Consider the following 17,872-nt stretch of genomic DNA (forward strand, 5'->3'; position numbering starts at 1 on the left):
ACCACTAAAAGACATATCGCATAGAAATTAGCAGCAAGCCGTGCTCTGGATATCGTGCCTCTCGTGCACCGTGCTTTCGAGTCACAAGACGCGAAGTGGCGTTTTGTTTGTTTTCTGTTAACTTGAAAGGGTAATCGTTATCATGCGTAATTGTTAAAAATAATTTCATTCAACACATTAAACGTCTTTAATCGACGACGAATCCAACTCAGTTGGCTTTTCTTGCGGCCAACCAAAGAGGGTAATCGTTATTATGTGTAATTGTTGAAATAATTTCATTCAATAAATTAAATGTTTTTTATCGCCGGCAAATCCAACTCTATTGGCTTTTCTTGCGGCCAACCAGTCCCATTTTAACAACTTCACCATACAGAAATCACGTTTTCTGTGGCTGATCATCAGACACGGCGGGAATAACGTTCTGTGGAACAACGCGACGCAAGACGCATGAGCTTACTTTTTCCAGCCGTCCGGAATGGCAGAGAGGCGGGTTTGCGTCGTTATTTTAGAAACGGGTGAGAAAAAAAAAGTCGTGCTCGAAACAGGTAGTCATGCGGAGCTGTTTGGAACCATCGCGGTACTGACCGCGATCACCGACAACACGCTGGTAAGTGTTCGCTTTTTATTATTACAGTTCGATGCCGCATCGGTAGCGTGCTGTGTAGCCGTTTGGAGTTCTGGGGTGGCGAACACTTCACGTTCTGTGCACGAATTTAAATTATTGCGACGCTGGCTATCCTTGCTCTGCAATAACATTTGTTCTCTTGCTTTGCACAGTGCGACTACCTAGAGAGGAACTCTTGCTCCGTTGCTCGACACGGCGTGACCGGTCAGAGAAATATAGCAATTGATTAAAAAAGAAAAACGAATCAAAATGAATGAATGCGCGAATGGTCCCACTTTTAATAAAATGGCTGGCGTTTCGCAGGCGTCGTGAAATCTTCCCGGGTGGGGTTGACGACGCCTGCGAGGCGCCTGAGTCGGTTTTTTTTTTCCCGTGCCAGCATTACATTACTATAACAGCATGCTTTCTGCTCATTTCAACTTCCCGAAAATAGCACCGTGAAAGGGCTGTACTAGGCTAGGAATTGGCGGAATGGATTTGCCTATATTTCAAGGAAAGTTGCACGTGGTCACTGTTAAACTTCTTTCCCCTTAGGTCCAAATGTATGACCCGGAGCTGGATGAGTTCATCGACCTCGAACCAAACGACGAGGTACCGAACAAGGCAAAAATAAAGATTTCGAGGAAAATGACCCCTGCAGCAAATGTAAGTATTTTGTGAACTTGCATTTTTGAGTCATTGGCAGAGTGTCAAATTACAGCGTGGCCATGCCTACATGGTTGTTGTGGGCCAGAAAATGAATGAACGCACGTTTATTGAAAGAAAAAAAAAGGGAGAGAAGTCCCCTTGACATGACTGGAGGCCTCGGTTGCCTCGGTCAAGAGTCGGAAAAGGGATAGGAAGTAAGAAGTGGGGAGAACAGGGCAAGAAAGGAACCTAAAAACAGTCCTCAATGCCGGCTTCTCTGATGAAAATCAGCAGAGTGCCCAGCCGGTGCTTCCTGTGAGGTGGGGCTCCAAGTGGATTAATCCGAAGTTCATAGTCTCCCGGTCGTAGCGGGCCAAGTATCTTTAGGCAGCGTTCTCTAGGAACACTGAGTGCCGAGCATTCCCACAGGAGGTGTCGCGCGCTGCACAGGGCTTCGGTGCCACATTTCTGGCAGTTCGAAGAGCTGTACGGGTTTCCACGCCCGAAGAAATAGTGAGCTGTACTAGACGTAAGGGCCGTGCCCGTTCTTATACGCCTTAGCCGCACTGTTGCCCATCAGCTGAATCCGTGGGGCAACGGGTTGGCGTCGTCCGGAATTATGTTTTGAAGAACGGCCTTCCGCTTGGCCTTCACCAAAGCAGCACCGTGTGTCGATGTTGGCCCCCGCATCTGAATCAGCGGGTTCTGAACAGTCTTGTTCGGGGTGAATACGAAGTTGGTCCCGGGCAGTTCTGTGTGCCCCTTCATTGCCTTCAATCCCTTCATGTCCCGGGACCCATCTTATTGGTATTGCAGGCCACTCTGTTGGCATTCAGCAATGAATTTCTTTATTCTGCGGACAGTGCAACTGGTAGTTTTGCGTGAACCAAGGGCTTGAATTGCATCCATTGAATCTGTGTAAATTATGCGTTCGGGAGGGCCGAGGGTGCTTGGATGTTTCATGCATGTTCAGTCAAGGCAAGCAAGATGGCCCTTAGCTCGGCTTCTCGGCTGGAAATTTTGACAAAGCGCACGTATACATTTGCGCTTCAGTCTTCGAGGCTGTACAAGCAGAGTGAGGCGCGTTCATGTTCAACTGCGGCGTCTGTGTAGACATGCAGGGTACGATTTGCTGTGGTATCGCTGTCTCCACTGGCTAGTTCTAGGAGGTTATCTTTAACCTTCCTTTTCCTTCGTCCTGGGTTATCGTGACCAAAAAAAATGCAGTCAAAACTGTGTAAAAAAAGTGTTCACGAACATCACCTGTTCTATTGAAAAGTTTACTCACGATTTTGTGCAGCCCCCAAGTGGAAGCAGCCATTCAAATGAGTCAGCTCAGCCGGTGAATGATGATAGGTAAGTAACACATGATTTCTAGTATGAAGTCTTTTATGTGCACTGATCTAGAATATAAGCTGCACAGGGGTGAGACAGCTGCGCATATTGCACAGTTTTGATACAAATTCATTTTCCTGCGCCAGGCTGCTCCGAAAGAGTATGAGAGCCAAGGATTTTAACGCTCCCGTCAATTTCAGAGGGGAAAATGCTTACTGACGGCATAATTTTCCAGCACCTTGAAGGTGATGCTCTTTGTAAAGGTTTAATTGATTGATCGTTCAATAAAAAATCCGCATACAATTGTCCACGGGATAGTTTTTTCAAAAGTCACAATGTCGGGTTGCACATGTTACATTGTGGAAGTTTTAAAGTTTTCCCATATAAAGTTTTCACAAACTACTTGTGCAAGTTGATTTTAAAACTGCAATTTTGGGAGCGCCGCATCTCCAGAACGACATTACTGGGCGCCGCCATCTTGGTGCGGGGAAGATTGGAAAACATGGCCGCTGGGCGAAGCAGTTTCTTGGGGTTCAGGCAGAGTGCTCTTCGCCAATTTCTACCGCAGTTTTGGTTACGGGGGTGGCCGGGTTTACGTTTGACCTGTTACGGCAAGTTGCGCGACTCGAAAGACGAGGGTACATCAAAAACAACGGGGTACCCGTGATATCGCCGTGTTTCGGCCTTGAGTGTGAGGCGCGGTGCGTGCTTGAAGTGAAATTCAGGACTCATTGCGAAATTATAAAACGCCAAGTTATTGTTGCTATTGACAGTGAGCTTGCGAGCGGCGGGAGTGGGACGATAGACACTGCAGAAGTGGCGGCGCAGGCTGCATCACCGCAAAATATTCAAGCAGTGTCCGATAGCGGGACGGGCTATTATCACACGCTAGTAATAATAGTCCATCTATCTGAATTGAAATTTAATGCCAAAAGGGAGGTGACTAAACATACCAATACTCTAATTACGATCGTTGTGAACGCCCACCTTGGGGCTTAAAATGGGGCTGGTGGGGTGCGACGACTGCCACCTCGCTTTGCGCAACTTTTGCCGTGGCTCTCAGTTGTGCGTAACGCCGAGTCTGGGATTACAAAAATAACTTCGGCATTCACGGGATAATAAAAATTCCTTAAAATTGCTTAGTTTTTCAATTAGATATTTTCAACGGAACTCCGCGTTATCTATGCATAGAGGCAAGAATGTAAAAATGGTTTGAAAAAGGTAGTGCGTTCCTTGTGATACTGAGGTAGAAAAAACTTTATTGAAAGGCTGTTTCAGTGTTATGTACGTTCAAAACCTATTAAAAAGGGCACTCCCCCCCTGCCCCCCCTCCAAGCGGCCAAAAATTTGATTTTTTTTTTAGGCTCCTAAGGTGACATAATAAATGTTGTTCTGCTCTGAATCAAGGTTCTTCAGCTCCAAAATCGAAATTTCGCTGCTGCAACAGCTGCTCCCAAATCTCATTCAGCTGTCTCACCCCTTAATAACTGATTTTAATGCTGTGTTTACATTTTACAGTGCTAACAGTGCACTGGGCGCCGTGAAGAAAGTACCTCTTCAAGACAAGCAGGACTACCTGAAGTTCATCCTACCATCCTTTGAACCGTATGAGAGTGTCTTGAAGCGCAAAACACCCATAAGCCGCCCATTGACCCACTTTATCGTCAACAAGCTCTTCCAGACCTGCTATGACATAGTTGTGTACGTGGTGGAATTGTTTTTGCTTACCATTTTAATTATTTTTTTTATCCAGAGTTTGCTTTGCAGTATGTAACTTTACAGATTAGTGGAGCTTAAAGGGAAGCTGAAGCGCTTTCCAAAAAATTTGAGTTAGATTAACAGTTATATAGTTTCTTGCACGCTGATTCCGAATATCACATTGAAATTTATCGTACATGAGTCCAAGTGGCATTTATCTTGCAAAAAGCGCGGCCCCGTTTGAAAGACGCGCGCTTTTCGTCTTTTGACGCCCCTGATTGGTTGCGCCCGTCATGACGTCAAAGGAGGACACCCTTCGGCCGCGCGGGTTGTCGGAAGCATTGCGAACGATCGCACGGTTGCCTTTGCGGCAATTTAGCTTGCAGTTTAATTTTCGCACATGACTGGAAGTTTGTTTTATATATTTCCCGTGCTGTTGGTTCAATTATCTTGCAGCTTAAATTTGCTTTACACGACAGAGAACCCCAAAGCAGTGACTGTGACGTCGACTAGTGGGTTCCAGCAAAATATTTTTGAATTAGGCAACCAGCATAGGGGGATTTTATACCTTACGTTAATATTAGGTACTGCCTTAACTGTTTCTTATTATACACAAAACCATTTATGCCGAAGATTAATGGGCGTTTTATAAACAATCTACCAGCGAAAAGCACGTACGTGCACAGCGCGAAAAAATAGCGTTCATTCGCTGTAAACGTATATGCGAGACACATCTTGCCGGTACACGCATAAACCAACAAGCAGACTCTACTTCCGCATTTCGTTTGTTCGTTGTCGCCCACCCCAGCCCCGTTACTCATCCCCGTACACAGACTCACACGCGCGCGCCATTTCGGCAGCGGCGCTACGGCGCCTCCGCGATTGCTAGCTGCACTTCGATGAGTGGCGTCTTACTGCTTCACATGCATTTATTCTGAAAACACTGCAGCATACTAGTGCCTGCTCAGCATTATTGGCTGTAGTAGGGCTTGATTTTTTTCGCTTGTGCGTTGCGCATTCTGCTACAATATTACGGCCACCTCGTTATAATTAACAGACCAGTCGGACAAGGCAGTTACGTTGTAGTTACGTTACTTTAGGTAACAATCACCAAACGTTTGTGATAATGAATCGTTGGCCGATTTCAGCATTTCTAGATTTAAGCCTTTACTGCGCTAGTCGGACAGAGGCCGTATATTTACTCTTCGCTCCTAATTTTTTTTGGTATCATCATTATATATATCACCGACTATCACTGGAGCACACTTGAGGTTCAGTGACAACAAGTGCTTGCCAGGTTATAATACGCAGCCACACCGAATCTTGGGCAAAAAATTAGGCCCCCGCAGTCAACACAAATTATGGCACGGTGGTGGTTCGGAGTGGTGTTTTTTTTTTAATTCCAGACAAACATCATCTTATCGTGACATGTATACTTGCAAAATAAGTAATCTGGTTGTCTTGGTTCTTTTACTTTGTAGGAATACTGTTTACCTCTTAGCCGGGAGAGAACTTCTATCAGGATTGGCCCCTTGTTTTAGTTTCGCCAAAAAATTGTTTTTTTGAACACTGTCCTGAGCCCATAGGGAAAGAAAACCGACGCGTTTAACGAAACAAGTATTTCCTGAACAAATGTGACTTCTGGAATGGAACGAAACAACCCCGGCCAAAGTACAGCAGTATTCCCCATCCTTCCTAAATGTAGAATCAATTGTGAACACGTCCGTCGCATCAAAAAAAAAAAAAACGCATTGGAGCGGTTTACAAAGTATTTAACGTAGTGTAGTATATTTTCTGTCATCAAGCACAGCCACCTCGGCTGTCGCTTCCGTATGTTATCAAGCATCCCGGGGTGGCATTATTCTGCTTAGGAATACGGCATGATAACGTATGCCTCGTTTGGCGTTCGTGCATACTTTTTGAACACGAAAATTGTACAAATGAGGGCTATCAACTCCAACGACAAGTATCATTCACAAGGAAACACGGCGAAAAGAGCATGGCCGATCCGGCCGGAAGTCCAGGTATGACGTTTTTCAGCCGGTTTTCGCCCGCGCTCTTCGGTCTTCCGGCATCGCGCGGCGAGATGGGGGCGGGGCATCGGGCCATTTTTGTTTGCTCATTGCGCCGCTTCTATTGCATGTATTGCGAAAATATTTCGTACACGGGAACTATTCAATGTGTACTTGTTGCTAGTCAACTTTTCTTTTAATTTTAAAACCGCTTCACCTTCCCTTTAATGTACTGAAACAGATTGTTCTTAGTGAAAAAGCCTCAAGGGCTGCAGGGATATAACCCAAGGAGCCAGTTTTGATTTCTGCTCTATCAGCCATGCTGCAGTGTGCGTGTGTCGTGATTCCGGTGTCCAAAAGATATTTATATAACGGTCTGAATGAAGGTGTTGTGTTCAATGAAAATAGCGCGTCTCTGAGGCTGCAAAGTTCGCTAATCATGTGGCTTTTTCTTGCTCGGAGCCTCTAACCTGCCAGACTAGTGCCACATGTTTGGGCAAAAGTTCTTCATGATTTGTCGGCATTTAGATGGGGAAATTGTGTTTTGCACTTAATCTTTTGCGGCTACTCTTTACATGATGCAGAATATCTCCTGTAATGGTTTAGTGGCTTCAAGAACGAATAGATCGATTTCTTGCGGTGGCGGCTGCTTTTCTGACGGAGGTGAAAAGTGGAAATGCCGGCGTGTCTGACATTTTGGCGCACGTTAAAGATCCATGGGGGGTCAAAATTAATCCGGAGCCCTACACTATGGCAGCGCCTCATCTTCTGTGTAGTGCCGGTGTGTTAAACCCTACAAGAAATCAAACAGGTTTAGTGGCCTAAAAGTGGTGCTGCTGAGCACGGGTGCACAGGTTTGATCTTGGCGGCAATGGTTGTTTTTCTTAATGAGGCAAAAAAAAATGCTTGTCCATTCGAGGTTTTGGCTTGGGTTAAAGGCCTCCAGGTGGTCTCAATTATTTTTGTAGCGATCCACTATGGTGGGCCTCATCTGTGAGACGATGCTCTACTTCCCAAATCCTACCTAAAAAGGGCAAATTAAAATCAGGCGTGACATAATTTGTAACTATGGCATATATACCATTTCTTGGTATATGAGCCACATGGCTTATAAGTGCCGTGACTGTTCTGAAAATCTGGGCAGCTTTATATTTGTGGTCGTAATGGTTGTGCTGCTTCAGCAAGCTCTCCCACCCTTGTAAATGTAGTTCATGAAACTAGACCTTTTAATTAAGAAGCTATGAGTAATTAAACCTTCAAAACAACTTCGGAAATAAGTAACCTTAGGTAAGATGCCTTGAGTGGTTGTAATTGCTGTTTGATTTCCGTGGTTGGTTGGAAGTCTGAAAGGGATATTTTCATTTCTTTTAGGTACCCCTCTCACAACCTGTACAGGGTCGCTGTTGAAGGGCTTGTGGCCAAATATCCCCATTTGCTTGACCACGTAGATGGCACAAGTGGCGTGGTAAGCTCCGCAAATCTCTGATGGTTTTCTCGAAGTTTTCCTTTTTGTGCAGCTGCGTAAAGCATATTTTCAAATTTCAACAGGGCTCGTGGATCACGTCGCTCAGAAACAAATTCAAGAACGTGAGAAAGGCAACAGAGAACTGCTCTGCGGAGATGATCGCAATGCGGCAGAAACATACGCTGCCCAAGAGGCAAGCAAGCTCTGATGCTGGTCAACCGAACAAGAAGCTCTGCCGGCTTGCAGTAAGTTCTTGGCTGCAGTACTTGATGTTATTGCGATAGGGTGTATTGGCAGGGCTTCGGGCTGCGCGGCAGCGCTACCTGCGCGGCGGCGGCGACTACGACGCCATATTTGAGGTTGCACTCATCCGCGCGGGCAGCGCGTTTCCCGAAGCAAAGTGGGGTTTGCGGTGTGGTGCTGGCAAGAAAGCTTGTGTGGACGGTGTTTTTTTCTGCGTGATTCGTGAGTTTGCGAATGCCTTGTCGTAACGAGTAGCTAGCATTGTTTTCGCTTCGAAATTCCGGACTGCGATTGAACCGAAGATGGCAATGTGACAAAATCAAGCGCGCTGGGCTTTTTTTTTCCTCGCTGTTTTGAAGCGACGGCTAGGTCAGTGCTTGAAGACTGCCTGTCTTCATTCGACGGATTCCCAAAGAAGTTATTGATAATATGGCTAATCAGTACTGAATCTGTTGGAGCTCGTTTCACTCAGGTGGGCCCTGGGACAGTGGGCATCGGAGCTTTCACCTCGCACCTCGTCACGTGTTTGAAACATTACGCAGTGATTAAAATGTTCACAAATTAAGGTAGCCAGTGTACTTTATGGATGAGACGAACCATGCTGGGCTACTTCGAGTGTTGAGGTGAATGCATGCGCACATGAAATGTCGCTTCATGTGCTTCCCAGGTAATTGCAGGCATCCATCCTTCTTTCCTTCCTCCTTCAATGCTTCTTCGTTGCCTTTGACTGTTCTCTAATGGCCAAGTGTTTTACGTGATCAGACACTAAAGCTTGACACTGGGTACAGTTTGACTATTTCAAAAACAGTGCAGAGACGAAAACGTATGCAGGGACAAACTGGAGCACTCTTTGTCACTTGTCTCCGCACTGCTTTCGAAGTAGCCAAAGCATGTTTCATACTCTTGTTCTGCTTATAATTTCTGCTTCGTCTTTACCGAAAGGAAAACGCATGAAATTCATCAGTGGGATCTTTGTCGCCGCCACCATACCTAATTTTATGATGTTCTCACCTCGTGATGGTTTCCACCCAGACCCTGTGTGTAATTGTACCGCTTATAGGAGCTCAAATGGATGACCTTCGTGCATTCAATGCACAGAACACTGTCGCCGGAGCACCACAGTCTTTCATACTCCTCAAGAAGCGCACAACATGCTTGGGTGGCACGTTAAAACCAGCTCCACATCTCACGCGCCACTACCATATAAAATATCTTCGCAGCCTTTGGTAAAGAAATTTTCTCAACTCGAGCCACGGTCGCTTCAAGCAACGCGAGAAATAAGGAAATCGGCACACGGGGATGACATCGAGATTGCGTGAAATCACCGAAACAGACCAGGTTATGCATGCTGCTGGCTGCGCCTGTCGAACCGTCAGACAGTTGCATCGTGCGAAATCATAGTCTTCAAGCACTGCCCTGGCCTTCTCTCCCTGACCATTTTTTTTTACCTTTTTTTCTCCCCACGAAAATTTCACTCTAGCTGGCCTTACCAAAACGTAGAAAAGATCATGCAATTGGCACCCTAATGTGCTATTCTTTTTGTCCCATTGCAGGACTACAGCCACCTCGTGGTCTACGGGGAGACGGCAGAATCTCTCCGCAGCCATGTAGAGTGGCTGCATGAAAATGCACACTGTACTGTGGATGACGAAGCATTGAGGGCCCGCCTGCAAGCGACATCCAAAGCACGGCACGAAAAGCTGAAAGAGCTTTCCATCGAAGATGCGTTGACAGAATTTCCATTTCTGTTCAATGAAGCATCGGTATGTTTTGCAGATGTGTAATTTACAACGTGAAATGACTGAACGGCATTATATTTTCAGCTGCTTATGGAATTCAACATTGTCTTTAAAAAAGACATTGTGGAGACCATGGAGGCCGGCTTCCGAAAACTCTGCGAGCTCGTGATCCGCTGCGGCACGGAGAAGGAAGTGGGGGCTCTGTCTGCGGCAGCAGGAGGTAATTTTGTGCAGTCGCCTTTTGTTGTGTTCTCCTTGTTCTAATTGTGTTCAATTACCTGTGCTGCATGAGTGGAGTGTTTCAAAGGCCATTTGAGTCAAATGGCCTTCAAATGTTCAAATTCTGTTCAAACTGGAAGGACTTCCACCAATCTACACGGCAGTGCAGTGACTGTAACAACAGTTCTTGGACGACAAGCAGACGGAGCAAAATCCGATTATCACACGCAAAGCTGCGACAGGGAACGGAACCCCCTGAAATGTTAGAAGTAACTTCATCCTTTACAATACAGCATTGATTGACTGATTGGTAGGGTGATTAATTGATTGAATGGGGTTTAACGCGCTGTCGCTTCATAGGTGATGAGGCGCACCGTAGTGGAGTGCTCCGGATTAATTTTCACCACCTGGGGATCTTTCACAAGTGCCAATACAATACAGCATTACTATGACTTCTGGTTCCTTGTCAATTTAAAATACCTTTTATTGTTTGGTCATTATAGCCGAATGGCATTAAACAATCCCCTTTTCATCTAATCTAACCTTTAAAATCACGGTATTCTGTTTACTTTTTTTGTCAGGTAAACGCATTGCACTGCCAAACGATATGAAAGGATAACTTTCTCCAGCACTTACTGCTCGTCGATAGCAGGATAACAAGGCAGCCTAATGTGGAAACGCAGCTCGAGATAAGTGAACGCTTCATTTGGAAAATAGCTCAACCTGTTCACAATGTGGTCAAAGGAAAAGCTTCTAATCCTTTTGCGTTGTCACGCAAAAGTAGTACGATTACAATACAGTTACTGCTGATCGCGTAAGCATTTGTGGTGCAAACAGAGGTTCCACAAAGGTGGGCTCCGAGCGACAGGCCACATGCACTGCGCAGAGTTGGGCCAATCATGATCTTGATCACGGTCAACCAATATTAATGGTAATATTAATACCATATTAATATGGTATAATGCATTCAGCTGTTTCTGATAGTCTGCTCCCACAACATGTTCATGATCGTCAGAGGGCAAAAAAAAAAGTCAACTGCACTTCTGTTAGAACGACACCAATGCAGGAGCGCAAAGCTTTTGAAAATCAAATTCAACACCAAACAAACCAACCCAGAGGTGACCAAACCCTGATTGTTTATAACGATTAGTATGGTGGTAGCACGATTCCCTCTTTATGTGTATGTGGGGGCGTTTCATGGCTTTCTGTAGCATTTTTTGTATAATTTGCGCTTCTGTGCACCTCACTCCAAATACAAATTGCTTCAACTGTGCTGAAATGGCACGATCGAATAAACAGTAGCTTGATAACACGAGGGACCCAGTTTTGATTCTGACCATGGGAAGTTAATTCTTCACTGCACCAACTTCATCAACATCAGGGAAAATTGGATCTCCTGCGGTGTGTTTTGGGTGTACTGCTGATGACATCAGTGAGAGGCTGAAAGCTTTACTTTGAAGCATCTTTTAGGGAGGGGAAAAAAACCCTGTGTAATGTCTTTTTACGGAGATATTCTTTCTTGTGTGTTTGCAGAAAACGTCTGTGAAGCGTTGCTTGGCTTCATGTCGTCCCGCTGCAATGATCCATTGGAGGAAATCCTTACAAAGGTGAGGGCATTTCAGTATGTATTTTGTAGTTACATGCATTGTATTGTAGTAGTAATTGTAGTAGTTTGCCTTTATCAGGACTGTGCAACAAAAACTCTCATTTTGTTTGAAAGAATTACGTTTTTGCTAAACTTTATTCCAACTTCCAAAACACATTGTTTTCTCGAAGAAATTATTTCAAATATTGACAAAGTTTCAAATGTCTCGCTACATGCTATTGCAGTGAAGTCATAGGGAAGGTACTAAAAAAAGTTCAAATCATTAGCTCCACACTTGCATTGAAGGCCTGAAATTGATTCATTGTAGGGTTTAACGTGCTGACGCAATGCAGGTGATGAGGTGTGCCGTAGCGGAGGGCTCCAGATTGATTTTGACCGCCTGGGGATCTTTAACAAGCACCGAAATTTCTACACACGGGCGTTTTTGCTTTTCGCCTCCATCAGAAAAGCGGCCATCACGGCCGGGAATCAAACCCGCGACCTCGTGCTCAGCAGTGCAATGCCTTAGCCACTGCGACAGCATGGCGGGTGAAGGCCTAAATTAAATCGCGCCCCGTTGTCCTGTAGCAAATGCTACGTAGGACAGACGGGACAATGCATAAATGACAGAATGAGGCAGTACGGTGCAGGGGTTTCATTGCTTGCGGTGAAGGGCCACCTAGCTGGCCACTGTAGGAGGTGGCGGCCAAACTAGTCGGGAGATTAACAAGGCATATAATTACAGGGAAGACAATAATTGTGTGAGCACACCGTCCATTGCCCCCACAGAAAAGGAATTGCGCTTTTTACGAGGGCGCATGCGGGATACATAAGCTGGCGTTTGTGCGGTGGTGATTGGGTCAGGAGGCGGCCTCTTACCCAGAGCCCGGGCTAATTTTGGTACTATCACCACATCCTCACCCATTAGTGCTAGGAAACATTAGTGCTTAATAATTACCATAGCAACGCTGCCATTGTGTTCACCTCGGAAGCATTATAATTGTCCTGACAACCCCAGGAGGCACCGTGAATGGGGGGAGACGTGAGGTTTTCGCTCTGTTGAAGCTTTCGATTCTGCCCCCCCCCCCTCTCCGCCTGGCCACCGCCGCCTCCGTTGGGCCCAACTGGTGCACCGCTATGGCAGCCGGGCCAGGTCAGATGCCAGCTCAAATTGCACTTGAAAAGTTATTCGCACTAAGAGCGCCAAGACTACGTGCGGCAAGAAGCAGTGATGCACAATGCAACACAGTGTAGACCGCTTATGTCGCGAGAGCCGCAAAAATCCGCTTACCCCAACTTGTGTTCACGATGCCGAAGGCGCCTGCTTATCAGCGCAATGTACTGGGGGTGGAAATCTTCGTATTCGCACAGTTTTGCTTGTTCAGAAAGGGAAAGTGCGGTGATTTATCTGCACAATGTTCTAAAGCGTGAACCGCATGGAGCGATTTCTTCTCGCAAAGACATGCACTGCATGCCGCAGGCATGGCGACACCGGTGCTGATACAACTGGCGTAATGTGTGTGGCGCGGTACGAGGCTGAACTTGCGCATTGAAGAGTGTTGAGGCACTCTAGATTTCAATGCAAGTCAATAATGGACATCTTACAGGTGCTGCTGCTGATGACTCCATGTTATACTAAGAACACGCTTCGTGCAACTCACACATGAGCTCTTTACCGGTCACTGTTTTCTTTTCCCCCTGCCCTCCCAGTGGAGGAGCTCAAGCTCATGAGGTGAGGGGGGAGGGGCTTCAGCAAAAAGAGGAGTGTGTTGGCTGATGCTGAGATGCAGGTGGCCCTCATCCAATGCATTTTCCTAACGTAGTAGGTAGCAAAACAGTTTATGACAAAAATGTTTACCGTAAATTATGTGGAAAAAAAACATTGCTGGATGCAAATATTCAGATAGGCCCGAAACTTCACTTTCGAATCGTAGTAATGTCAACAGTAACTCAACCATGCTAGTCTAGTGAAATGGATCCTAGGACCACAAATTTCAGTTGCCCAGTGCATGATGAAATTGCACTGCGTTACCCATTACTGCAATAGTTGTTTTCAACAGTCAGCCAAAAAGCGCTACCACGTCTTAGACAGCTTTCCATGCTCCCCAATTCTCTTAATGGTATCACTACTCAGATCAGCGTAACTACAGCCGTTGAGCAGTGGGATGTGACACACATTGCAGCTTTCCAGGACGTTTCGGTGAGCTTTAGGAGTGGTTAAAAAATTCAGGCCACAGCTATCTCAATGCCTTTCTACGTTACGGGAGGATTGAATGTTCAGCATTGCTCCTCTAATGGTTTTCGTATGCCCTGTAGACTATCCAGAGCATCTAAAGGCCGATCCACACGACGGATCGAGTCCGCGGTCCAATCGGTCATGTGATGAGACGTCATGGTCCGCCGCGGTCCGATCCAAAGCGGAGCACATCCACATTGCGGGCCGGCTGAGCGGACCGCAAATGGCCGACCGTCTGAACTCGCAAGCTAGACGGTTAACACAGGCGCCGTGTGGCCGCGACAACTGGTTGTGATGTGCAAGCCTGCACGAAATATTTCATCCCAACAATAACAGCCACCCGCATGCAAGTGATGTGATGTGCAAGCCTGCACGAGACAAAAATCGCCGGAGAAACGCCATTTTGTTAACCCACCATGTTGACAGCCTGACTTGCCGCTGGGTCGCTGCTTCTCGGCGACGTCTCCGCTCGCCACTTCGCTCTAAGCGGGTCAAGCTCTTCGTGCGCTTCGAGTTATGCGGCCTAAAATGCATGCGTTTGGGTTGGGACCAGAAGATATTTCGAATAAAGCGATATTTGGAGTAAACCGATGTTGTTATAACGAGGGATTACAGTATTCCAGTGAGTCGTGGCACACACCCTCCACACATGTGGGCAATCACGTGCATTAAATTACGCGAGTTTTAGATTTTCTTTAATCTTGATCCACCCTGATGGGTTAAGACCTGACCGTAATAGACATTTGGTTATGCTGAGTGAAATGCATTTTTGGACAAGATGATTCAATTCGTGATTTGAAATTTGGATATTGACGAGTACAGCAAATGCACATTTGGGGGTATTTTTAAGCTTTACTTAGAGGAAGGTATTAGAAGAAGCGGCAGAGGAGAACGCTCTTACCGATAAGCACTCGAGCTGCTAGAGCAAAACACTGATGATGACGCATTCCGGGTAGCACTGGTTCGTCGTCGTCGTCATCTTGGCTGCGATGTCACAAATTAAAAGTTCGTTCACATGCTTGTGGGTACGTGACAATATATAAAATTGACACACGAAATGCCACAGGACCGACGGAAACTACTACCTGCTTACTTTTACGGAGAAATCGCCCTAAAATACTATTTCTCTTCCGCAGAAATGTACTTAAAGGGACCCTGCAACACTCTTTGAGCAGTGCAAGTAAACCTGCGCAACGTTTAGATTACACTGCCAGGAATACCTGAGCCAAATATTACACGTGCACGTGAAGCGGTGAGCGCGCAAATCGATGTGAAAGACGCGGAAAAACAAACCGCTCTCTCTTCAGTTGGCCTCATTATGCATGGCCTGAGGGACGTCACATAAGCCATGGCTGCCCGATCGGCTGTCACTGGTCAACTTCGCGGGTAGATTCTCCCATTTCCGTCGTCGTAATCGCTGTGTACGAACCTCTTCTATGCATGAACCTGTACGCACAGTTTTGTCGTTTGTTTTGTGTTTTGAGTGCGCGCGGAGTTTGAGTGATGAGCTCAATACTTCCCTTTCAACGGGACCACTCGACTACAAACATTTATTGCTTCAAAAACGCCCTACGAGCCCGAGCGCGCACTTGCGAGCAGGCACCCATGCCTGCTTTTTTGTGGCACCAGACCGGAAATAGGCCCATCCGCGTTGCGGAGAAAAGGAGAAAACTACCCGGCATGTGATATATCGAAGGCCGCCGAAGAGAACGCCGCGAGCCGCCCCCCTCTCCGGGAGGCGTGAAATAAAATGCCCGGACGCTCAGACGCCAAAGGAAGAAAAGGAGGAGTGCGAGTGGCAAAGGCGAAGGGCGCTTGGCTTTTCCGCCGTTGTGCACACTCCCTGCGCTCTGGGACCTGCCGGAGCCGCCGGGAGCTGTGCCCTCTGCGCTAGCCTGTGCTCATGTTACGTGAAGTGTTTCAATCGGCATGTTGTATTTCGCTTTCTGCGACGGCCGCGCTGTGGATTGAACACCTAATCATTCATATTCTAACGAAGTTACGAGTGCTTCAACCGTGCCTGTGTTGGATTTCGCGTTCTCAACAGGTGTTTCCCGCCGCTTATGCACTTACGTGAAGCGGCAAGTGTTTGGATCAAGCCGGTCGTGGTTTGGGTCACGACAGCCGGTCGTGGTTTGGATACACAGTGTGCGCTACCGCATCCGCTCCTCATGCTCTTACGTGAAGTGCTTCAACCGTGCCTCTGTGCGTGATTACGCGTTCTCAGGCGTTGCCCGCTGCTGTAGATTTCGAAGTGCCTCAACCGTTCGCCAATCGCCGTGTATATGAACCGGTTGTTTCTCGAGCGTGTATCTAGATCTACACCATTCACCCTGTGGTGATCGACCGCCGCTGTAAAAGTTATAAAGTCAACCTTTAATTGTCAGGTGTTTGCCCGCCGCTGTGGATTTCGAAGTGCCTCCTCAGCCGTTCGCAAATCGCCGCGTGGTTGGAACGGCTGTTCGTCAAACGTGGACCTCCACTGTTTACCCTACATGGAATCAGCTTAACCTTTGGCCCGAAAATTGCATTTTGTGCCCTGATTGTTTCTGCGATAGTGCAGACCACGGGTGCAGAAAACCGTGTTGCTTCAGATATATTTTTTTTCTAGCGTTCCGTGCTGACGAGACGGCAATTGGAACTCCCTAAAGTTTCGTCAGGCGGAATGATAACTGGCCAGAGTCCTTCAGTGATTTACTACTGCTCTATTTCACGCCCTCGGCCGTTCGCAAATCGCCGCGTGGTTGGAACGGCTGTTTGTCAAACGTGGATCTGCACCGTTTACCCTACATACCTACATGGAATCAGCTTAACCTTTGGTCCGAAAATTGCCCTGATTGTTTCTGCGATAGTGCAGACAACCGTGTTGCTTCAGATATATTTTTTTTTCTAGCGTTCCGTGCTGACGAGACGGCAATTGGAACTCCCTAAAGTTTCGTCAGGCGGAATGATAACTGGCCAGAGTCCTTCAGTGATTTACTATTGCTCACATGCGTTGCCTCCATCAGGCAGGATGACCTTTAATTGTGTTATTCAGCAAAGCTTGGGTGTTGGGCTAGTTGGTATGAAGACATGAGGAAAAGCAGAGCGCTGAAGTTTAAAAGACGACCACAGAATAAAGGAGCAAACGAATCACACCAACCGTTTCGTTTGTCCCTTTATTCTGTGGTCGTCTTGTAAACTTCAGCGCTCTACGTTTCCTCATGTCTTCATTGTGGCCTTTGGTGTGTGCTTCCGTTGCTAAATGTGTTGTCCGGTGCTTAATCAAATTTCGCCCCCCGTTTTCTTTGGCTACAGCCACGGTAGCCATTGTTTTTACCTGTCGTGCAGTTCACATGGTGAGAGCAGAATTGCTTAAAAATGCTCACTTCTGGAAGCATATTTGGGAAACTGGTCATTATAATGCAATAGTCATCACATCAAAGGCTATGTGACAAACTTGCTAAAACCCACGCTTTGCAATTGGTCTGCTGTACGCTGAATTTGCGCACGAGACACTCTTTTAAGAGTGAAGTGTACATGCATGTGTTGCTGCAGGCCAGCTAACAGTGCTGAACTGGCTGTAAAAGTTGGTCTGCCAGAAAAACCAAAATTTTTCAAAGCCTTTTCTTTTATTCATCGAACTGGCTTTTTCTCTTTCGCTTTTTGGAAACGTATCAGGGCACGTCACAAAGCGCCCAGAGCAAGCCAAGCCCGACTATTCAGTTGTTACCGCCTTCTTAAAAACTTTTCTGATTGCCCTTCACTTTTCAAAGTTACGTTCTGTCATTCTGTTACATTCTACCTAATGCTACCTTGGTGTGGCGGCGTACAGCAAAATAGGCCACCCAGCCCCATCTCTTTGCTGGCAGGGCATTATGACATCGGCAAAGCTTCCCTAGGAACGCCCGCAGTGGCACCACCTAGGAAAAGCTGCTACGCGAACATGCCTGCGCCATTGATCAAAGCATTTCACAGCCGTCTTGTTTCCTGCTGATTGTGCTCATAATCCCCTGCTGTCACTAGCTGCTTTATCTGTATGCGCTAAGTCACTAGCTAGGTGCAGTACTACAGTCTCTAGTGCACCCACATGCATGCATTTTTGTGGC

The 17,872-nt window shown here is 46.6% G+C and overlaps 1 protein-coding gene across 1 annotated transcript; it reads left to right on the plus strand.

The window, feature by feature from the left end:
• The first annotated feature begins 406 nt into the window (after nt 1–406).
• Nucleotides 407–13,284, plus strand: LOC144164271 (uncharacterized). The gene is made up of 8 exons (XM_077694785.1): nt 407–607; nt 1,160–1,270; nt 3,984–4,288; nt 7,669–7,762; nt 7,846–8,007; nt 9,559–9,768; nt 9,829–9,964; nt 13,259–13,284. Exons 1-8 carry the CDS (start codon nt 476–478, stop codon nt 13,282–13,284), a joined length of 1,176 nt encoding a protein of 391 aa, XP_077550911.1. The 5' UTR covers nt 407–475.
• The last annotated feature ends 4,588 nt before the right edge of the window (nt 13,285–17,872 follow it).

Source organism: Haemaphysalis longicornis, unplaced genomic scaffold, assembly GCF_048455015.1.
Source record: "Haemaphysalis longicornis isolate Haplotype H1 unplaced genomic scaffold, Haemaphysalis longicornis Haplotype H1 scaffold_13, whole genome shotgun sequence".
Classification (NCBI taxonomy): Eukaryota; Metazoa; Arthropoda; class Arachnida; order Ixodida; family Ixodidae; genus Haemaphysalis; species Haemaphysalis longicornis.